This window comes from Bombina bombina, chromosome 1 (assembly GCF_027579735.1).
Source record: "Bombina bombina isolate aBomBom1 chromosome 1, aBomBom1.pri, whole genome shotgun sequence".
In the NCBI taxonomy this organism is placed as follows: Eukaryota; Metazoa; Chordata; class Amphibia; order Anura; family Bombinatoridae; genus Bombina; species Bombina bombina.
In genome coordinates this window covers 413,962-437,623 of record NC_069499.1, presented here as the reverse complement: position 1 = coordinate 437,623, position 23,662 = coordinate 413,962, and the positions used below count along the sequence as shown (strand labels likewise).

Below are 23,662 nucleotides of genomic sequence, written 5' to 3'. Positions count from 1 at the left end.
CCGTTAAGACCAGTCCTTCTGTCGCAAGGTCCTTTTTTCCATCAGGATCTGAAATCCTTAAATTTAAAGGTATGGAGATTGAACGCTTGATTCTGGGTCAAAGAGGTTTCTCTGACTCTGTGATTAATACTATGTTACAGGCGCGTAAATCTGTATCTAGAGAGATATATTATAGAGTCTGGAAGACTTATATTTCTTGGTGTCTTTCTCATCATTTTTTGGCATTCTTTTAGAATACCGAGAATTTTACAGTTTCTTCAGGATGGTTTAGATAAGGGTTTGTCCGCAAGTTCCTTGAAAGGTCAAATCTCTGCTCTTTCTGTTCTTTTTCATAGAAAGATTGCTATTCTTCCTGATATTCATTGTTTTGTACAAGCTTTGGTTCGTATAAAACCTGTCATTCAGTCAATTTCTCCTCTTTGGAGTTTGAATTTGGTTCTGGGGGCTCTTCAAGTTCCTCCGTTTGAACCTATGCATTCATTGGACATTAAATTACTTTCTTGAAAAGTTTTGTTCCTTTTGGCAATCTCTTCTGCCAGAAGAGTTTCTGAATTATCTGCTCTTTCTTGTGAGTCTCCTTCTCTGATTTTTCATCAGGATAAGGCGGTGTTGCGAACTTCTTTTGATTTTTTACCTAAAGTTGTGAATTCCAACAACATTAGTAGAGAATTTGTGGTTCCTTCATTATGTCCTAATCCTAAGAATTCTAGGGAGAAATCGTTGCATTCTTTGGATGTTGTTAGAGCTTTGAAATATTATGTTGAAGCTACTAAGTCTTTCCGTAAGACTTCTAGTTTATTTGTTATCTTTTCCGGTTCTAGAAAAGGCCAGAAAGCTTCTGCCATTTCTTTGGCATCTTGGTTGAAATCTTTATTTCATCATGCTTATGTCGAGTCGGGTAAAACTCTGCCTCTAAAGATTACAGTTCATTCTACTAGTTCAGTTTCTACTTCCTGGGCGTTTAGGAATGAAGCTTCGATTGATCAGATTTGCAAAGCAGCAACTTGGTCCTCTTTGCATACTTTTTCTAAATTCTACCATTTTGATGTGTTTTCTTCTTCTGAAGCAGTTTTTGGTGGAAAAGTACTTCTGGCAGTGGTTTCAGTTTCAATCTTCTGCTTATGTTTTTCATTAAACTTTATTTTGGGTGTGGATTATTTTCAGCAGGAATTGGCTGTCTTTATTTTATCCCTCCCTCTCTAGTGACTCTTGTGTGGAAAGATCCACATCTTGGGTAGTCATTATCCCATACGTCACTAGCTCATGGACTCTTGCTAATTACATGAAAGAAAACATAATTTATGTAAGAACTTACCTGATAAATTCATTTCTTTCATATTAGCAAGAGTCCATGAGGCCCGCCCTTTTTTTGTGGTGGTTATGATTTTTTTGTATAAAGCACAATTATTCCAATTCCTTATTTTATATGCTTTCGCACTTTTTTCTTATCACCCCACTTCTTGGCTATTCGTTAAACTGAATTGTGGGTGTGGTGAGGGGTGTATTTATAGGCATTTTAAGGTTTGGGAAACTTTGCCCCTCCTGGTAGGAATGTATATCCCATACGTCACTAGCTCATGGACTCTTGCTAATATGAAAGAAATGAATTTATCAGGTAAGTTCTTACATAAATTATGTTTTTTGATGTCTTCATGTATGCTTTTAATGGATTAATAAAAGAATAAGTGTTTAACTGCAGCTCCAGGACTCTAAGTGATTGTTTCAAGTTATAGCCTGTTCCTGCCTGGAGCATGTTTGCAGTGGGTGAAGTCTTGGAGGCTTAAGCAAAGGCAACGGTGTACTGTGACCTTTTTACCTGCAGTCCTGTTTGGTTTCAAAGATTGTCTTGCAAAGTTCCCGGTCCGGTCTCCCTTCCTCCCTTGCAAGTCGGCCGCGTCTGAGTGACGTCATTGGGTGGTGCCCTGGAGTTTTTCGACGGACGCCTGTGCAGCGTGTGAGTTGCTGTGAGCTTGTGGGAGTGGGCTCCAAGCAGGACAGCGTACCGCAGAGAGCCTAGGACAGGGGTCTCCCAAACGGCTTTCCACTCCAAACGAAAAGGCCGTGAAGAGAGGGTAAGTCCCGTTGGGGATCAAATATCTTAATATTTGGAGGAGCCGAGTATGTAACATTTCTGTAAGGTCACCAAAGTGGAGGTATCAATCAGGTTACGACATTACTTACACCGCATGAGAGAGACACTCCAATGTATTCCTAAAGGGTCACCTCTTTATTGAGGTATTTATGTGGAAGGAGCTATATCTACCCTGGCTAAGCGTACAACTATTCCCATTGAGGACAGCTGCTTTCAAAGACCCTATGGATAAGAAATTGGAGGGTCTTCTAAAGAAATTGTTTATTCATCAGGGTTTCCTCTTACAACCAACGGCCTGCATTGTACCAGTTACCACTGCGGCGGCCTTCTAGTTTGAGGCCTTAGAAGAGTCCCTTAAGACTGAGACTCCTTTAGAGGATATTTTAGATCGAATTAAGGCCCTTAAGCTGGCTAATTCTTTTATTACAGATGCCGCCTTTCAGATTGCCAAATTGGCGGCTAAGAATGCAGGATTTGCTATTTTAGCGCGTAGAGCGTTATGGTTAAAATCTTGGTCTGCTGATGTGTCATCTAAATCAAAGCTTTTGGCTATTCCTTTCAAGGGGAAAACCCTATTCGGGCCTGACTTGAAGGAGATCATTTCTGACATTACGGGAGGTAAGGGTTATCTCCTACCTCAGGATAGAACTACTAAACTGAGGGGTAAACAAAATAATTTTCGTTCCTTTCAGAACTTTAAAGGAGTCCCCTCTTCTTCCTCCGCCAAGCAGGAAGGGAATTTTGCTCAGGCCAAATCCATCTGGAGACCAACCAGACTTGGAACAAGGGTAAACAACCAAAGAAACCCGCTGCTGCTACCAAAACAGCATGAAGGGGCGGCCCCCGATCCGGGATTGGATCTAGTAGGGGGCAGACTTTCTCTCTTTGCCCAGGCTTGGGTAAGAGATGTTCAGGACCCCTGGACCCTGTAAATCGTGTCCCAAGGGTATCAACTGGAATTCAAAAATTCTCTCCCAAGGGGGAGGTTTCTTCTTACACGATTGTCTGTAGACCAGATAAAAAGAGAGGTGTTCTTACGTTGTGTAAAAGACCTCTCTACTATGGGAGTAATTCATCCTGTTCCAATACTGGAACAGGGGCAGGGGTTTTACTCAAATCTTTTCGTGGTCCCCAGAAAAGAGGGCACGTTTTGACATATTTTAGATCTAAAAAGTCTAACAAGTTTCTCAGAGTCCCATCCTTTAAGATGGAGACTCTTCGAACAATTCTGCCATTGATCCAGGAGGGTCAATATATGACTACTGTGGACTTGAAGGATGCATATCTTCATATTCCTATCCACAGGGATCATCACCAGTTCCTAAGGTTTGCCTTCCTGGACAAACATTTTCAGTTTGTGGCTCTTCCCTTCGGGTTGGCCACAGCACCCAGGATCTTCACAAAGGTTCTAGGGTCCCTTCTAGCGGTTCTCAGGCCGCGGGGTATTGCAGTGGCGCCTTATCTGGACGATATTCTGATCCAGGCGTCGTCCTTCCATCTGACAAAGTCTCATACAGACATGGTTCTGTCCTTTCTGAGGACTCACGGGTGGAAGGTGAATCTGGAATGAGTTAATTAATTCCACAGACCAAGGTTCCCTTCCTGGGAACGCTAATAGATTCCATATCCATGAAAATGTTCTTGACAGAGGTCAGAAAGTTAAAGATTCTGAATACATGCCGAGCCCTTCAGTCCAATCCTCGGCCATCAGTGGCCCAGTGCATGGAGGTAATTGGATTGATGGTGGCGGCAATGGACATCATTCCGTTTGCTCGTTTTCATCTCAGTCCACTACAGCTGAGCATGCTCAGACAGTGGAATGGAGATTATGCAAATTTGTCTCCTCAGATAGATCTGGATCAGGAGACAAGAGACTCTCTTCTTTGGTTGTTGTCTCCTCATGGGTGATAGTGACGACGGACGCCAGCCTTCTAGGTTGGGGTGCAGTCTGGAATTCCCTGAAGGCTCAGGGTGTGTGGACTCAGTCGGAGTCAATTCTTCCAATCAATATTCTGGAATTGAGGGCAATATTCAATGCGCTTCAGGCGTGGCCTCAGTTGGCTTCGGCCAAATTCATTCGCTTTCAGTCGGACAACATCACGACTGTGGCTTACATCAATCATCAGGGAGGAACAAGGAGTTCCTTAGCGATGACAGAAGTATCCAAGATAATTCGGTGGGCGGAGGCCCACTCCTGTTATCTGTCAGCAATCTGCATCCCAGGAGTGGACAACTGGGAAGCGGACTTTTTAAGCAGACAGACATTTCATCCGGGGGAGCGGGAACTCCATACGGAGGTCTTTGCCACTCTGATCCTCAGATGGGGCAGGCCGGAGTTGGATCTGATGGCATCTCGTCAGAATGTCAAACTTCCAAGATACGGATCCAGGTCAAGGGATCCTCAGGCCGAACTGATAGATGCCTTGGCAGTGCCTTGGTCGTTCAACCTAGCTTATGTGTTTCCACAGTTTGCTCTCCTGCCCCGGGTGATTGCTCGGATCAAGCAGGAGAGGTCTTCAGTAATTCTAATCACGCCTGCGTGGCCTCGCAGGACTTGGTATGCCGATCTAGTGGACATGTCCTCTCTGCCGCCGTGGAAGCTTCCATTGAGGCAGGACCTTCTCATTCAGGGACCTTTCCAACACCCAAATCTAGTTTCTCTGCGACTGACTGCCTGGAGATTGAACGCTTGATTTGATCTAAGTGGGGGTTCTCTGATTCGGTCATTGATTCGGGCACGTAAGCCTGTCACTAGAAAGATCTATCATAAGATATGGCGTAAATATCTTAGTTTGTGCGAATCCAAGGGCTACTCATGGAGTAGAGTTAGGATTCCCAGGATTTTGTCTTTTCTCCAAGAAGGATTGGAGAAAGGGTTATCAGCGAGTTCCTTAATGGGACAAATCTCTGCTTTGTCAATTTTTCTACAAAAACGTTTGGCAGATGTTCCAGACGTTCAGTCTTTTTGTCAGGCTCTAACCAGAATTAAGCCTGTGTTTAGACCAATTACTCCACCCTGAAGTTTGAATTTAGTTCTTAAGGTTCTTCAAGGGGTTCCGTTTGAACCCATGCATTCCATAGATTTTAAGTTATCTTGGAAAGTTTTATTTTTGGTTGCTATTTCTTCTGCTCGTAGAGTTTCGGAGCTTTCAGCGCTACAATGTTATTCGCCTTATCTTATCTTCCATTCTGTTAAGGTGGTTTTATGTACTAAACCTGGTTTCCTTCCTAAGGTTGTTTCTAATAAGAATATTAATCAGGAAATTGTGGTTCCTTCATTATGTCCTAACCCTTCTTCCAAGAAGGAGCGTATGTTGCATAACTAGGACGTGGTCCGTGCCCTGAAGTTTTACTTGCAGGCGACTAAGGATTTCCGTCAATCATCTTCATTATTCATTGTTTTTTCTGGAAAGCGTGGTCAATGACGTTTTTGATGCTATGGTGGCAATCTCGGACGTACCCTCCCAGGGCTCTGAGTTGGAGGGTATGGAGGTTCTATCGGAAGGAGAAATTTCTGACTCAGTGAGTTCCTTACCTTTGACTGATTCAGAAGTGGTTTCTTTCAGGTTTAAACTAGAACACCTCCGCCTGTTACTCAGGGAGGTTTTAGTAACTTTGGACGACTGTGACTCCACAGTAGTGGTCGTTCCTGAGAAATCGAGTAAGTTGGACAAATATTTCGAAGTTCCTTCTTACTCAGATGTTTTTCCAGTTCCCAAGCGAGATTATTTCTAAGGAATGGGAGAGACCAGGTATTTCCTTCTCTCCTCCCATTTTCAGGAAGATATTGCCTATAGCTGATGCTGTCAGGGAAACTTGGCAGACGGTTCCTAAGGTGGAGGGGGCCATTTCCACCTTGGCTAAACGTACTACTTATTGAGGATAGTTGTGCTTTCAAAGACCCTATGGATAAGAAGTTGGAGGGTCTACTTAAAAAGATCTATGTTCACCAGGGTTTGCTATTGCAACCAGCTGCGTGCATCGCTACGGTCACTAGTGCGACAGCTTATTGGTTTGATGCTCTTGAGGAGTCTCTTAAGACTGAGACTCCTTTGGAGGAAATCCAGGATCGGATTAAAGCTCTGAAATTAGCCAATTCTTTTATTACAGATGCTTCTCTGCAGATTACTGAATTGGCTGCTAAGAGTTCAGGTTTTTCTATCCTAGCCCACAAAGCCTTATGGTTGAAGCCTTGGTCTGCGGACGTATCATACAAGTCTAAGCTTCTGGCTATTCCTTACAAGGGAAAGATTCTGTTTGGACCTGGCTTGAAGAAAATTATCTCTGACATCACGGGAGGCAAGGGTCATCTCCTACCTCAGGATAAAAGAACCAAGCAGAAGGGTCGACAAAGTAATTTTCGTCCCTTTCGAAATTTCAAGGGAAACTCCTTCTCTTCTTCCTCTAAACAAGAAGGAATTTATTCGCAATCCAAGTCTACTTGGAGACCCAACCAATCGTGGAACAAGGGTAAACAATCCAAGAAACCTGCTGCTGATTCCAAGTCGGCATGAAGGGTTTGCCCCCGATCCGGGACCGGATCTGGTAGGGGGCAGACTTTCCTTCTTCATTCAGGCTTGGGTACGAGATGCTCAGGATCCCTGGGCTATAGAAATAGTGTCTCAGGGATACAAACTGGAGTTCAGAAATTCTTCCTCCCAAGGAAGATTTCTTCTTTCAAGATTATCTGCAGACATTGTGTAAGAGACCTCTCTTCCATCAGAGTAATTTGTTCCGTTCCAATACAGGGACAGGGTTTTTATTCAAATCTGTTTGTAGTTCCCAAAAAGGAGGGAACCTTCAGACCTATCTTAGATCTCAAGAGTCTAAACAAGTTTCTCAGAGTTCCATCTTTCAAGATGGAAACTATTCGTACCATTCTTCCATTGATCAAGGAGAGTCAATTTATGACGACAGTGGATCTAAAGGATGCATATCTTCATGTTCCTATCCACAGAGATCATCACAAGTTCCTGAGGTTTGCCTTTCTGGACAAACATTTTCAGTTTGTGGCTCTTCCTTTCGGTCTGGCCACGGCACCCAGAATTTTCACAAAGGTCCTGGGGTCTCTGCTGGCGGTTCTAAGACCGCGGGGCATTGCTGTGGCGCCTTATCTGGATGATATTCTAATCCAGGCATCATCTTATCAGCCAAAAAGGTCCCATACCGACATTGTGCTATCCTTCCTGAGAACTCACGGGTGGAAGGTAAATCTGGAAAAGAGTTTGTTAATTCCGCAGACAAGGGTACCCTTCTTGGGAACTCTAATCGACTCTATATCCATGAGAATCTTTCTGACAGATGTCAGAAAGTCAAAGATTCTGAATTCATGTTGAGCCCTTCAGTCCACTCCTCGGCCGTCAGTGGCTCAGTGCATGGAGGTAATCGGATTGATGGTAGCGGTAATGGACATCATACCGTTTGCTCGGTTTCACCTTAGGCCTCTGCAGTTAAGCATGCTCAGGCAGTGGAATGGAGATTATACGGATTTGTCTCCTCGAATAACCCTAGAACAGGAGACGAGGGACTCTCTTCAATGGTGGTTGTCTCTGGATCATCTGTCCCAGGGGACGTGCTTTCGCAGACCTTCATGGGTGATCGTGACAACAGACGCCAGCCTTTTAGGATAGGGAGCAGTCTGGGGTTCTTTAAAGGCTCAGGGAGTATGGACTTGGGCAGAGTCTCTCCTTCCCATCAACATCCTAGAGCTGAGGGTGATCTTCAATGCTCTTCGGGCATGGCCTCAGTTGACTTCGGCTCAATTCATCAGATTTCAGTCGGACAACATAACGACAGTGGATTACATCAATCATCAGGGAGGAACGAGGAGTTCCTTAGCGATGACCGAAGTAGCCAAGATAATACAGTGGGTGGAGGCCCATTCTTGCCATCTGTCAGCGATCCACATCCCAGGGGTGGAAAACTGGGAGGCGGATTTTCTGAGCAGGCAGACCTTTCATCCGGGAGAGTGGGAACTCCATCCGGAAATATTTTCCAATCTGATTCTCAGATGGGGTTGGCCGGAATTGGATCTCATGGCATCTCGTCAGAATGCCAAGCTCCCGAGATACGGGTCCAGGTCCAGGGATCCCCAGGCCGAGCTGATAGATGCTTTGGCAGTTCATTGGTCCTTCAACCTAGCATAGCAATTTCCCCCGTTTGCTCTTCTTCCCCGGGTTATTGCTTGGATCAAACAGGAGAAGGCATCAGTGATCCTCATCGCTCCTGCGTGGCCTCGCAGGATTTGGTATGCCGATCTGGTGGACATGTCATCTCTGCTACCTTGGACACTTCCGTTGAGGAAGGAGCATCTCATTCAGGGACCCTTCATTCACCCGAATCTAGTTTCTCTGAAGCTGACTGGTTGGAGATTGAACGCTTAATCCTATCCAAGCGAGGTTTCTCTGATTCGGTTATAGATACCTTAATTCAGGAACGTAAGCCTGTAACTAGGAAGATTTACCATAAGATATGGCGTAAATATCTTTAGTGGTGTGTAGGGTTGCACCGATACCGATACTAGTATCGGTATCAGTGCCGATACCAAGTATTTGCATGAGTACCGATACTTAAACCAATACCTCCACTTCGTACCCATACACCATCTTGTGACATTTTTCAAACTGCATGTTCCAATTTAATTTTAAGCTGGAGTAGAGATTTAACTAAAACTTGTTCATTTCTGTTCTGCCAATACAAATTGCTGTTATTTGTATTATTGTACGTCAGAGCAGTGCTCCAAAAGCCGCTACTATACAGCTGGAAGCCTACCTGGGAGAGACCTCTGTACCTCATTCAGGCAAACCCCTGAGGTACTGGGCAGTTAATAAACTGAGATTTCCAGCTCTGGCTAAAATGGCCCAAAAATATCTTTCTGCCCCATGCAGTAGTGTGAAAAGTGAAAGACTGTCCAGCTTAGTGGCAAATGTCCTTACTGATAGCAGAAACAGACTTGTAGAAAATGCAGAGATGCTTCTGTTTCTTAAAAAGAACTTGCCACTAACTTTAGAAAAAATATTCTATTATCTAGATTGCGTGTTATACTGCTGCTAGTTCTCATCTTGAACAATTGTGCTCAAAACATACTGTACTCTGAGGAACATCCTTAGCCAGGGCTGGACTGGGAATAAAAAGCAGCCCTGGAAAAATATGAAGACCAGCCCTATTTTCTGTTGAGTAAGTAGAATGCAAATGCCACATTTTTCTCAAAGGGGATTGCTGGGACACTCCTTCCCCAATATTTTTTTCAGAATTAAATTATATTACTTTGTATTAAATACAAATGTCAGATTGATGTTATATAGGCACCCTACAACCCAATGGCATCCAGTAATCACCCCTTTAAATTGTAGCTTTCAAGCCCCAGCTGCTGCAGCTGTTATTTATTGTTGACATTAATTATTAATATATTTTATTGTAATATTTTTATTCATAAACATGTTCTGTGAACTTTGTGACAGCAATCAAATAAAACAGTTTTATTATTTTAAAATGTCTTGACTTACAGTTCATAATTATAAAGAAGCTATCTTAAATCATTAGTCTGTATTGTGCTTAGTAAAATATGACATTAAAAAAAAAGTATCAGTGAGTATTTGAAAAAAAGTATCGGTACTTGTACTCGGTCTTAAAAAAATGGTATCGGTGCAACCCTATTTGTGTGAATCCAAGGGCTACTCATGGAGTAGAGTTAGGATTCCCAGGATTTTGTCTTTTCTCCAAGAAGGATTGGAGAAGGGTTTATCAGCGAGTTCCCTAAAGGGTCAGATCTCTGCTTTATCTATTTTGTTACATAAGTGTCTGGCAGACGTCCCAGATGTTCAATCCTTTTGTCAGGCTCTGACTAGAATCAGGCCTGTGTTTAAACCAATTGCTCCTCCATGGAGTTTGAATCTAGTTCTAAAAATTCTTCAAGGGGTTCCGTTTAAGCCTATACATTCCATAGATATTAAGTTGTTATCTTGGAAAGATTTATTTCTTATTGCCATTTCTTCTGCTCGAAGAGTGTCTGAGCTTTCGGCATTACAATATAATTCGCCTTACCTTATTTTTCATTCGGATAAGGTGGTGTTACGTACTAAACTTGGTTTTCTTCCTAAGGTTGTTTCAGACAAATACATTAATCAGGAGATTGTTGTTCCTTCCTTGTGTCCTAATCCGTCTTCTCAGAAGGAGCGTCTTCTGCACAATTTGGACGTAGTCCGTGCTTTAAAATTTTACTTACAAGCGACTAAGGACTTTCGTCAATCGTCTTCTCTGTTTGTCATTTGTTCTAGAAAACGTAAGGGTCAGAAAGCTACGGCAACCTCTCTTTCTTTTTGGCTGAAGAGTATCATCCGTTTTGCATATGAGACTGCTGGACAGCAGCCTCCTGAAAGAGTTACGGCTCATTCCACCAGGGCTGTTGCTTCCTCATGGGCATTCAAAAATGATGCTTCTGTTGAACAGATTTGCAAGGCTGCAACTTGGTCTTCTCTTCACACTTTTTCTAAATTTTACAAATTTGATACCTTTGCTTCGGCTGTGGCTGTTTTTGGGAGGAAGGTTCTTCAAGCAGTGGTGCCTTCCATTTAGGTTCCCTGTCTTGTCCCTCCCTTATCATCTGTGTACTCTAGCTTTGGTATTGTATCCCACAAGTAAGGATGAAATCCGTGGACTCATCGTGTCTTTAAAAAGAAAATTTATGCTTACCTGATAAATTTGTTTCTTTTTAGACACGATGAGTCCACGGCCCGCCCTGTTCTATGAGACAGGTTATTAATTTTTGTAAACTTCAGACATCTCTGCACCTTGGCTTTTCCTTTCTTTTCCTAACTTTGGTGGAATGACTGGAGTGGGAGGGAAGGGAGGAGCTATATAACAGCTCTGCTGTGGTGCTCTCTGCCTCCTCCTGCTGACCAGGAGGCGTAATCCCACAAGTAAGGATGAAATCTGTGGTCTAAAAAGAAACAAATTTATCAAGTAAGCATAGATTTTCTTATACACAATTGATCTACAGGGGCAATAGCTTGATTGGGTTTGAATAACTCCCTGGAACATAACCAAGGGAAGTAAATGCATATAAGCAGTAATATTGAGCTATCTCTAAATCACACAGTGGTTTTCCATATTAGTCCTACAGCCCTATGTGTTTTTAATTCTATGGTGGACTTGTAAATAGATACAATATGCAGTGGTAGTGATGTACCCACTTATTAACAAGATCCACTATAAGTTTGTGTAGTGTTGGTCTTTTTTGTCTTTAATATATTTAATAACCAATAACCCTCATCTAGACCTCTCGAAACATGCCTTCTCCCACAGCCTTCTAGCGTGGCACCTGCCTGTTTCACTGATGTCACCAGCCTACTCTCGTGGGCACCTGCTTATTCCTTTTATTTATGTCACACAACCTTCTGAAGTGGGCACCTGCCCATCTTCTCTCGTGACACAGCCTCCTCATGAGGGCGATGATCTCTAGCACTACACAACCTGCTTAAGTGACACCTGGCTTTTATCCTAGGTCACGTCACGCAGTCTGCTGACCTGCCTCTACCCTTCTACTCACATGGGCACCTGCCCATCCTCTCACATCACAATTCCTACTCATTTAGGTGAGCCTAATATATTTTGTTTTCTTTTTCTTCTAACATTCTATTTAACAGTAGAACTTTTCTGGGGGTAATAAACATTGCATTGTTACATGCTGTCTGTGTGGAATGTTGTTACTTCTTTTGCTCCCTCACACAACGGTTTTTCTTGCAGAGCTGGGGAGTCTCACCACAGCTAATCTGATGGAGAAGGTGCGTGGCTTGCAGAACCTGGCTTATCAATTGGGACTGGACGAATGTAAGTAACCTTTGCATAAGTACAATTGCATAATCATGTGACAGACATCAGCTAATCAGACTCCTATGATATACCCTTTGAACTTTTGCACATGCTCAGTAGTAGCTTCAGAAAGTGTGCATATAAAAATACTGTGCCAAGTTGGATAAAATTAAATTTGAAAGTCTCTTAAAACTGCATTCGCTATCTAAATCATGAAAGTTTAATTTTGACTTTAGTATCCCTTTTAAGTTCGTGCTGATTTGTTCAACATATCAAAACAAATTCATCTCTGTGACGGTGCAAGATATCAGCTTTGTGCCGTGAGTGAAGTTCAGCTATTTAAGCTCCCTTCTGTCCTTGTCACAGAGCGGTAATCCAAGGATGCCTGAGGAGCAGTAAAAACATAACATGACAAGTAAAGGGGACGGCATCCAATCCCCTGGTCTCTGTCTTTGATAACACAGCAGCACAGGTTATTCTGATCACTGAGGCAGCTCCTCATCCTCTGGTCTGTCTTCCTGTAATGACACAGCAGGTTATTCTGATCACTGGGGCAGCTCCTCATCCTCTGGTCTGTCTTCCTGTAATGACACAGCAGGTTATTCTGATCACTGAGGGGCAGCTCCTCATCCTCTGGTCTGTCTGCCTGTAATGACACAGCAGGTTATTCTGATCACTGGGGCAGCTCCTCATCCTCTGGTCTGTCTGCCTGTAATGACACAGCAGGTTATTCTGATCACTGGGGGGCAGCTCCTCATCCTCTGGTCTGTCTGCCTGTAATGACACAGCAGGTTATTCTTATCACTGAGGGACAGCTCCTCATCCTCTGGTCTGTCTGCCTGTAATGACACAGCAGGTTATTCTGATCACTGGGGGGCAGCTCCTCATCCTCTGGTCTGTCTTCCTGTAATGACACAGCATGTTATTCTGATCACTGGGGCAGCTCCTCATCCTCTGGTCTGTCTGCCTGTAATGACACAGCAGGTTATTCTGATCACTGGGGGGCAGCTCCTCATCCTCTGGTCTGTCTGCCTGTAATGACACAGCAGGTTATTCTTATCACTGAGGCAGCTCCTCATCCTCTGGTCTGTCTGCCTGTAATGACACAGCAGGTTATTCTTATCACTGAGGCAGCTCCTCATCCTCTGGTCTGTCTGCCTGTAATGACACAGCAGGTTATTCTGATCACTGGGGGGCAGCTCCTCATCCTCTGGTCTGTCTGCCTGTAATGACACAGCAAGTTATTCTGATCACTGGGACAGCTCCTCATCCTCTGGTCTGTCTGCCTGTAATGACACAGCAGGTTATTCTGATCACTGAGGCAGCTCCTCATCCTCTGGTCTGTCTGCCTGTAATGACACAGCAGGTTATTCTGATCACTGGGACAGCTCCTCACCCTCTGGTCTGTCTGCCTGTAATGACACAGCAGGTTATTCTGATCACTGGGGGGCAGCTCCTCATCCTCTGGTCTGTCTGCCTGTAATGACACAGCAGGTTATTCTGATCACTGGGGCAGCTCCTCATCCTCTGGTCTGTCTGCCTGTAATGACACAGCAGGTTATTCTGATCACTGGGGGGCAGCTCCTCATCCTCTGGTCTGTCTGCCTGTAATGACACAGCAGGTTATTCTGATCACTGGGGCAGCTCCTCATCCTCTGGTCTGTCTGCCTGTAATGACACAGCAGGTTATTCTGATCACATAGGCAGCTCCTCATCCTCTGGTCTGTCTGCCTGTAATGACACAGCAGTTTATTCTGATCACTGGGGCAGCTCCTCATCCTCTGGTCTGTCTGCCTGTAATGACACAGCAGGTTATTCTGATCACATAGGCAGCTCCTCATCCTCTGGTCTGTCTGCCTGTAATGACACAGCATGTTATTCTGATCACTGGGGCAGCTCCTCATCCTCTGGTCTGTCTGCCTGTAATGACACAGCAGGTTATTCTGATCACTGGGGGGCAGCTCCTCATCCTCTGGTCTGTCTGCCTGTAATGACACAGCAGGTTATTCTTATCACTGGGGCAGCTCCTCATCCTCTGGTCTGTCTGCCTGTAATGACACAGCAGGTTATTCTGATCACATAGGCAGCTCCTCATCCTCTGGTCTGTCTGCCTGTAATGACACAGCAGGTTATTCTGATCACATAGGCAGCTCCCTCATCCTCTGGTCTGTCTGCCTGTAATGACACAGCAGGTTATTCTTATCACTGAGGGACAGCTCCTCATCCTCTGGTCTGTCTGCCTGTAATGACACAGCAGGTTATTCTGATCACATAGGCAGCTCCTCATCCTCTGGTCTGTCTGCCTGTAATGACACAGCAGGTTATTCTGATCACTGGGGGGCAGCTCCTCATCCTCTGGTCTGTCTGCCTGTAATGACACAGCAGGTTATTCTGATCACTGAGGCAGCTCCTCATCCTCTGGTCTGTCTGCCTGTAATGACACAGCAGGTTATTCTGATCACTGGGGGGCAGCTCCTCATCCTCTGGTCTGTCTGCCTGTAATGACACAGCAGGTTATTCTGATCACTGGGGGGCAGCTCCTCACCCTCTGGTCTGTCTGCCTGTAATGACACAGCAGGTTATTCTGATCACTGGGGGGCAGCTCCTCACCCTCTGGTCTGTCTGCCTGTAATGACACAGCAGGTTATTCTGATCACTGGGGGGCAGCTCCTCATCCTCTGGTCTGTCTGCATGTAATGACACAGCAGGTTATTCTGATCACTGGGGCAGCTCCTCATCCTCTGGTCTGTCTGCCTGTAATGACACAGCAGTTTATTCTGATCACTGGGGCAGCTCCTCATCCTCTGGTCTGTCTGCCTGTAATGACACAGCAGGTTATTCTGATCACTGGGGGGCAGCTCCTCATCCTCTGGTCTGTCCGCCTGTAATGACACAGCAGGTTATTCTGATCACTGGGGGGCAGCTCCTCATCCTCTGGTCTGTCTGCCTGTAATGACACAGCAGTTTATTCTGATCACTGGGGCAGCTCCTCATCCTCTGGTCTGTCTGCCTGTAATGACACAGCAGGTTATTCTGATCACTGAGGCAGCTCCTCATCCTCTGGTCTGTCCGCCTGTAATGACACAGCAGGTTATTCTGATCACTGGGGGTCAGCTCCTCATCCTCTGGTCTGTCTGCCTGTAATGACACAGCAGGTTATTCTGATCACTGGGGCAGCTCCTCATCCTCTGGTCTGTCTGCCTGTAATGACACAGCAGGTTATTCTGATCACTGGGGGACAGCTCCTCATCCTCTGGTCTGTCTGCCTGTAATGACACAGCAGGTTATTCTGATCACTGGGGCAGCTCCTCATCCTCTGGTCTGTCTGCCTGTAATGACACAGCAGGTTATTCTGATCACTGGGAGGCAGCTCCTCATCCTCTGGTCTGTCTTCCTGTAATGACACAGCAGGTTATTCTGATCACTGAGGGGCAGCTCCTCATCCTCTGGTCTGTCTGCCTGTAATGACACAGCAGGTTATTCTGATCACTGGGGCAGCTCCTCATCCTCTGGTCTGTCTGCCTGTAATGACACAGCAGGTTATTCTGATCACTGGGGGGCAGCTCCTCATCCTCTGGTCTGTCTGCCTGTAATGACACAGCAGGTTATTCTTATCACTGAGGGACAGCTCCTCATCCTCTGGTCTGTCTGCCTGTAATGACACAGCAGGTTATTCTGATCACTGAGGGGCAGCTCCTCATCCTCTGGTCTGTCTGCCTGTAATGACACAGCAGGTTATTCTGATCACTGGGGGGCAGCTCCTCATCCTCTGGTCTGTCTTCCTGTAATGACACAGCATGTTATTCTGATCACTGGGGCAGCTCCTCATCCTCTGGTCTGTCTGCCTGTAATGACACAGCAGGTTATTCTGATCACTGGGGGGCAGCTCCTCATCCTCTGGTCTGTCTGCCTGTAATGACACAGCAGGTTATTCTGATCACTGAGGCAGCTCCTCATCCTCTGGTCTGTCTGCCTGTAATGACACAGCAGGTTATTCTGATCACTGGGACAGCTCCTCACCCTCTGGTCTGTCTGCCTGTAATGACACAGCAGGTTATTCTGATCACTGGGGGGGCAGCTCCTCATCCTCTGGTCTGTCTGCCTGTAATGACACAGCAGGTTATTCTGATCACTGGGGCAGCTCCTCATCCTCTGGTCTGTCTGCCTGTAATGACACAGCAGGTTATTCTGATCACTGGGGGGCAGCTCCTCATCCTCTGGTCTGTCTGCCTGTAATGGACACAGCAGGTTATTCTGATCACTGGGGCAGCTCCTCATCCTCTGGTCTGTCTGCCTGTAATGACACAGCAGGTTATTCTGATCACATTAGGCAGCTCCTCATCCTCTGGTCTGTCTGCCTGTAATGACACAGCAGTTTATTCTGATCACTGGGGCAGCTCCTCATCCTCTGGTCTGTCTGCCTGTAATGACACAGCAGGTTATTCTGATCACATAGGCAGCTCCTCATCCTCTGGTCTGTCTGCCTGTAATGACACAGCATGTTATTCTGATCACTGGGGCAGCTCCTCATCCTCTGGTCTGTCTGCCTGTAATGACACAGCAGGTTATTCTGATCACTGGGGGGCAGCTCCTCATCCTCTGGTCTGTCTGCCTGTAATGACACAGCAGGTTATTCTTATCACTGGGGCAGCTCCTCATCCTCTGGTCTGTCTGCCTGTAATGACACAGCAGGTTATTCTGATCACATAGGCAGCTCCTCATCCTCTGGTCTGTCTGCATGTAATGACACAGCAGGTTATTCTGATCACATAGGCAGCTCCCTCATCCTCTGGTCTGTCTGCCTGTAATGACACAGCAGGTTATTCTTATCACTGAGGGACAGCTCCTCATCCTCTGGTCTGTCTGCCTGTAATGACACAGCAGGTTATTCTGATCACATAGGCAGCTCCTCATCCTCTGGTCCTGTCTGCCTGTAATGACACAGCAGGTTATTCTGATCACTGAGGGGCAGCTCCTCATCCTCTGGTCTGTCTGCCTGTAATGACACAGCAGGTTTATTCTGATCACTGGGGGGGGCAGCTCCTCATCCTCTGGTCTGTCTGCCTGTAATGACACAGCAGGTTATTCTGATCACTGGGGCAGCCTCCTCATCCTCTGGTCTGTCTGCCTGTCATGACACAGCAGGTTATTCTGATCACTGAGGCAGCTCCTCATCCTCTGGTCTGTCTGCCTGTAATGACACAGCAGGTTATTCTGATCACTGAGGGGCAGCTCCTCATCCTCTGGTCTGTTTGCCTGTAATGACACAGCAGGTTATTCTGATCACTGGGGCAGCTCCTCATCCTCTGGGTCTGTCTGCCTGTAATGACACAGCAGTTTATTCTGATCACTGGGGCAGCTCCTCATCCTCTGGTCTGTCTGCCTGTAAGACACAGCAGGTTATTCTGATCACTGGGGGGCAGCTCCCTCATCCTCTGGTCTGTCCGCCTGTAATGACACAGCAGGTTATTCTGATCACTGGGGGTTCAGCTCCTCATCCTCATGGTCTGTCTGCCTGTAATGACACAGCAGGTTTTATTCTGATCACTGGGCAGCTCCTCATCCTCTGGGTCTGTCTGCCTGTAATGACACAGCAGGTTATTCTGATCACTGGGGGACAGCTCCTCATCCTCTGGTCTGTCTGCCTGTAATGACACAGCAGGTTATTCTGATCACTGAGGCAGCTCCTCATCCTCTGGTCTGTCTGCCTGTAATGACACAGCATGTTATTCTTATCACTGGGGGGAAGCTCCTCATCCTCTGGTCTGTCTGCCTGTAATGACACAGCAGGTTATTCTGATCACTGGGACAGCTCCTCATCCTCTGGTCTGTCTGCCTGTAATGACACAGCAGGTTATTCTGATCACTGAGGCAGCTCCTCATTCCTCTGGTCTGGTCTGCCTGTAATGACACAGCAGGTTATTCTGATCACTGGGGGGCAGCTCCTCATCCTCTGGTCTGTCTGCCTGTAATGACACAGCAGGTTATTCTGATCACTGGGGGGCAGCTCCTCATCCTCTGGTCTGTCTGCCTGTAATGACACAGCAGGTTATTCTGATCACTGGGGGCAGCTCCTCATCCCTCTGGTCTGTCTGCCTGTAATGACACAGCAGGTTATTCTGATCACTGGGGGCAGCTCCTCATCCTCTGGTCTGTCTGCCTGTAATGACACAGCAGGTTATTCTGATCACTGGGCAGCTCCTCATCCTCTGGTCTGTCTGCCTGTAATGACACAGCAGGTTATTCTTATCACTGAGGCAGCTCCCTCATCCTCTGGTCTGTCTGCCTGTAATGACACAGCAGGTTATTCTGATCACTGGGGGGCAGCTCCTCATCCTCTGGTCTGTCTGCCTGTAATGACACAGCAGGTTATTCTGATCACTGGGGGCAGCTCCTCATCCTCTGGTCTGTCTGCCTGTAATGACACAGCAGGTTATTCTGATCACTGGGGCAGCTCCTCATCCTCTGGTCTGTCTGCCTGTAATGACACAGCAGGTTATTCTGATCACTGAGGCAGCTCCTCATCCTCTGGTCTGTCTGCCTGTAATGACACAGCAGGTTATTCTGATCACTGGGGGACAGCTCCTCATCCTCTGGTCTGTCTGCCTGTAATGACACAGCAGGTTATTCTGATCACTGAGGCAGCTCCTCATCCTCTGGTCTGTCTGCATGTAATGACACAGCAGGTTATTCTGATCACTGGGGGACAGCTCCTCATCCTCTGGTCTGTCTGCCTGTAATGACACAGCAGGTTATTCTGATCACTGGGGCAGCTCCTCATCCTCTGGTCTGTCTGCCTGTAATGACACAGCAGGTTATTCTGATCACTGGGAGGCAGCTCCTCATCCTCTGGTCTGTCTTCCTGTAATGACACAGCAGGTTATTCTGATCACTGAGGGGCAGCTCCTCATCCTCTGGTCTGTCTGCCTGTAATGACACAGCAGGTTAGTTCTATCACTGAGCAGCTCTCTCTCTGGTCTGTCTGCCTGTAATGACACAGCTGTTATTCTGATCTCTGGGGCAGCTCCTCATCCTCTGGTCTGTCTGCCTGTAATGACACAGCAGGTTATTCTGATCACTGAGAGGCAGCTCCTCATCCTCTGGTCTGTCTGCCTGTAATGACACAGCAGTTATTCTGAGTCACTGAGGGCAGCTCCTCATCCTCATGGTCTGTCCTGCCTGTAATGACACAGCAGGTTTATTCTGATCACTGGGCAGCTCCTCATCCTCTGGTCTGTCTGCCCTGTAATGACACAGCATGTTATTCTTATCACTGAGGGCAGCTCCTCATCCTCTGGTCTGTCTGCCTGTAATGACACAGCAAGTTATTCTGATCACTGGGCAGCTCCTCATCCTCTGGTCTGTCTGCCTGTAATGACACATGCAGGTTATTCTGATCACTGGGGCAGGCTCCTCATCCTCTGGTCTGTCTGCCTGTAATGACACAGCAGGTTATTCTGATCACTGGGACAGCTCCTCATCCCTCTGGTCTGTCTGCCTGTAATGACACAGCAGGTTATTCTGATCACTGAGGGGGCAGCTCCTCATCCTCTGGTCTGTCTGCCTGTAATGACACAGCAGGTTATTCTGATCACTGGGGCAGCTCCTCATCCTCTGGTCTGTCTGCCTGTAATGACACAGCAGGTTATTTCTGATCACTGGGGGCAGCTCCTCATCCTCTGGTCTGTCTGCCTGTAATGACACAGCAGGTTATTCTGATCACTGGGCAGCTCCTCATCCTCTGGTCTGTCTGCCTGTAATGACACAGCAGGTTATTCTGATCACTGAGGCAGCTCCTCATCCTCTGGTCTGTCTGCCTGTAATGACACAGCAGGTTATTCTGATCACTGGGGGGCAGCTCCTCATCCTCTGGTCTGTCTGCCTGTAATGACACAGCAGGTTATTCTGATCACATAGGCAGCTCCTCATCCTCTGGTCTGTCTGCCTGTAATGACACAGCAGGTTATTCTGATCACTGGGGCAGCTCCTCATCCTCTGGTCTGTCTGCCTGTAATGACACAGCAGGTTATTCTGATCACTGGGGGGCAGCTCCTCATCCTCTGGTCTGTCTGCCTGTAATGACACAGCAGGTTATTCTTATCACTGGGGCAGCTCCTCATCCTCTGGTCTGTCTGCCTGTAATGACACAGCAGGTTATTCTGATCACATAGGCAGCTCCTCATCCTCTGGTCTGTCTGCCTGTAATGACACAGCAGGTTATTCTGATCACATAGGCAGCTCCCTCATCCTCTGGTCTGTCTGCCTGTAATGACACAGCAGGTTATTCTTATCACTGAGGGACAGCTCCTCATCCTCTGGTCTGTCTGCCTGTAATGACACAGCAGGTTATTCTGATCACATAGGCAGCTCCTCATCCTCTGGTCTGTCTGCCTGTAATGACACAGCAGGTTATTCTGATCACTGAGGGGCAGCTCCTCATCCTCTGGTCTGTCTGCCTGTAATGACACAGCAGGTTATTCTGATCACTGGGGGGCAGCTCCTCATCCTCTGGTCTGTCTGCCTGTAATGACACAGCAGGTTATTCTGATCACTGGGGCAGCTCCTCATCCTCTGGTCTGTCTGCCTGTCATGACACAGCAGGTTATTCTGATCACTGAGGCAGCTCCTCATCCTCTGGTCTGTCTGCCTGTAATGACACAGCAGGTTATTCTGATCACTGAGGGGCAGCTCCTCATCCTCTGGTCTGTTTGCCTGTAATGACACAGCAGGTTATTCTGATCACTGGGGCAGCTCCTCATCCTCTGGTCTGTCTGCCTGTAATGACACAGCAGTTTATTCTGATCACTGGGGCAGCTCCTCATCCTCTGGTCTGTCTGCCTGTAATGACACAGCAGGTTATTCTGATCACTGGGGGGCAGCTCCTCATCCTCTGGTCTGTCCGCCTGTAATGACACAGCAGGTTATTCTGATCACTGGGGGTCAGCTCCTCATCCTCTGGTCTGTCTGCTGTAATGAACACAGCAGGTTATTCTGATCACTCGGGGCAGCTCCTCATTCCTCTGGTCTGTCTGCCTGTAATGACACAGCAGGTTATTCTGATCACTGGGCAGCTCCTCATCCTCTGGGTCTGGTCTGCCTGTAATGACACAGCAGGTTATTCTGATCACTGGGGCAGCTCCTCATCCTCTGGTCTGTCTGCCTGTAATGACACAGCATGTTATTCTTATCACTGAGGCAGCTCCTCATCCTCTGGTCTGTCTGCCTGTAATGACACAGCAGGTTATTCTGATCACTGGGGCAGCTCCTCATCCTCTGGTCTGTCTGCATGTAATGACACAGCAGGTTAATTCTGATCACTGAGGCAGCTCCTCATCCTCTGGTCTGTCTGCCTGTAATGACACAGCAGGTTATTCTGATCACTGGGGGGCAGCTCCTCATCCTCTGGTCTGTCCTGCCTGTAATGGACACACAGCAGGTTATTCTGATCACTGGGGGGCAGCTCCTCATCCTCTGGTCTGTCTGCCTGTAATGACACAGCAGGTTATTCTGATCACTGGGGCAGCTCCTCATCCTCTGGTCTGTCTGCCTGTAATGACACAGCAGGTTATTCTGATCACTGGGGCAGCTCCTCATCCTCTGGTCTGTCTGCCTGTAATGACACAGCATGTTATTCTGATCACTGAGGCAGCTCCTCATCCTCTGGTCTGTCTGCCTGTAATGACACAGCAGGTTATTCTGATCACTGGGGCAGCTCCTCATCCTCTGGTCTGTCTGCATGTAATGACACAGCAGGTTATTCTGATCACTGAGGCAGCTCCTCATCCTCTGGTCTGTCTGCCTGTAATGACACAGCAGGTTATTCTGATCACTGGGGCAGCTCCTCATCCTCTGGTCTGTCTGCCTGTAATGACACAGCAGGTTATTCTGATCACTGGGCAGCTCCTCATCCTCTGGTCTGTCTGCCTGTAATGACACAGCAGGTTATTCTGATCACTGAGGGCAGCTCCTCATCCTCTGGTCTGTCTGCCTGTAATGACACAGCAGGTTATTCTATCACTGGGGCAGCTCCTCATCCTCTGGTCTGTCTGCCTGTAATGACACAGCAGGTTATTCTGATCACTGAGGCAGCTCCTCATCCTCTGGTCTGTCTGCCTGTAATGACACAGCAGGTTATTCTGATCACTGGGGCAGCTCCTCATCCTCTGGTCTGTATGCCTGTAATGACACAGCAGGTTATTCTGATCACTGAGGGCAGCTCCTCATCCTCTGGTCTGTCTGCCTGTAATGACACAGCAGGTTATTCTGATCACTGGGGGCAGCTCCTCATCCTCTGGTCTGTCTGCCTGTAATGACACAGCAGGTTATTCTGATCACTGGGGGGCAGCTCCTCATCCTCTGGTCTGTCTGCCTGTAATGACACAGCAGGTTATTCTGATCACTGGGACAGCTCCTCATCCTCTGGTCTGTCTGCCTGTAATGACACAGCAGGTTATTCTGATCACTGGGGGGCAGCTCCTCATCCTCTGGTCTGTCTGCCTGTAATGACACAGCAGGTTATTCTGATCACTGAGGCAGCTCCTCATCCTCTGGTCTGTCTGCCTGTAATGACACAGCAGGTTATTCTGATCACTGGGGCAGCTCCTCATCCTCTGGTCTGTCTGCCTGTAATGACACAGCAGGTTATTCTGATCACTAGGGGCAGCTCCTCATCCTCTGGTCTGTCTGCCTGTAATGACACAGCAGGTTATTCTGATCACTGAGGCAGCTCCTCATCCTCTGGTCTGTCTGCCTGTAATGACACAGCAGGTTATTCTGATCACTGGGGGCAGCTCCTCATCCTCTGGTCTGTCTGCCTGTAATGACACAGCAGGTTATTCTTATCACTGAGGGCAGCTCCTCATCCTCTGGTCTGTCTGCCTGTAATGACACAGCAGGTTATTCTGATCACTGGGGCAGCTCCTCATCCTCTGGTCTGTCTGCCTGTAATGACACAGCAGGTTATTCTGATCACTGGGGGGCAGCTCCTCATCCTCTGGTCTGTCTGCCTGTAATGACACAGCAGGTTATTCGTATCACTGGGGCACCTCCTCATCCTCTGGTCTGTCTGCCTGTAATGACACAGCAGGTTATTCTGATCACTGGGCAGCTCCTCATCCCTCTGGTCTGTCTGCCTGTAATGACACAGCAGGTTATTTGATCACTGAGGGCAGCTCCTCATCCCTTGGTCTGTCCTGCCTGTAATGACACAGCAGGTTATTCCTGATCACTGGGGCAGCTCCTCATCCTCTGGTCTGCTCTGCCTGTAATGACACAGCAGGTATTCTGATCACCTGGGGCAGCTCCTCATCCTCTGGTCTGTCTGCCTGTAATGACACAGCCGGTTTTTCTGATCACTGGGGGGCAGCTCCTCATCCTCTGGTCTGTCTGCCTGTAATGACACAGCAGGTTTTCTGATCACTGGGGCAGCTCCTCATCCTCTGGTCTGTCTGCCTGTAATGACACAGCAGGTTATTCTGATCACTGGGCAGCTCCTCATCCTCTGGTCTGTCTGCCTGTAATGACACAGCAGGTTATTCTGATCACTGAGGCAGCTCCTCATCCTCTGGTCTGTCTGCCTGTAATGACACAGCAGGTTATTCTGATCACTGGGGCAGCTCCTCATCCTCTGGTCTGTCTGCCTGTAATGACACAGCAGGTTATTCTGATCACTGGGGCAGCTCCTCATCCTCTGGTCTGTCTGCCTGTAATGACACAGCAGGTTATTCTGATCACTGGGGGCAGCTCCTCATCCTCTGTCTG

At 47.2% G+C, this 23,662-nt stretch overlaps 1 protein-coding gene across 1 annotated transcript in view; it reads left to right on the top strand.

Moving 5' to 3' along the window:
• LIN52 (lin-52 DREAM MuvB core complex component) overlaps positions 1 to 23,662 on the top strand; it is a 325,267-nt gene that overhangs the window by 127,893 nt on the left and 173,712 nt on the right. The window contains exon 5 of the mRNA XM_053696953.1: positions 11,837 to 11,920. Within this exon, the coding sequence (XP_053552928.1) occupies positions 11,837 to 11,920 (84 nt within the window). The remainder of the gene's footprint in view (positions 1 to 11,836; positions 11,921 to 23,662) is intronic.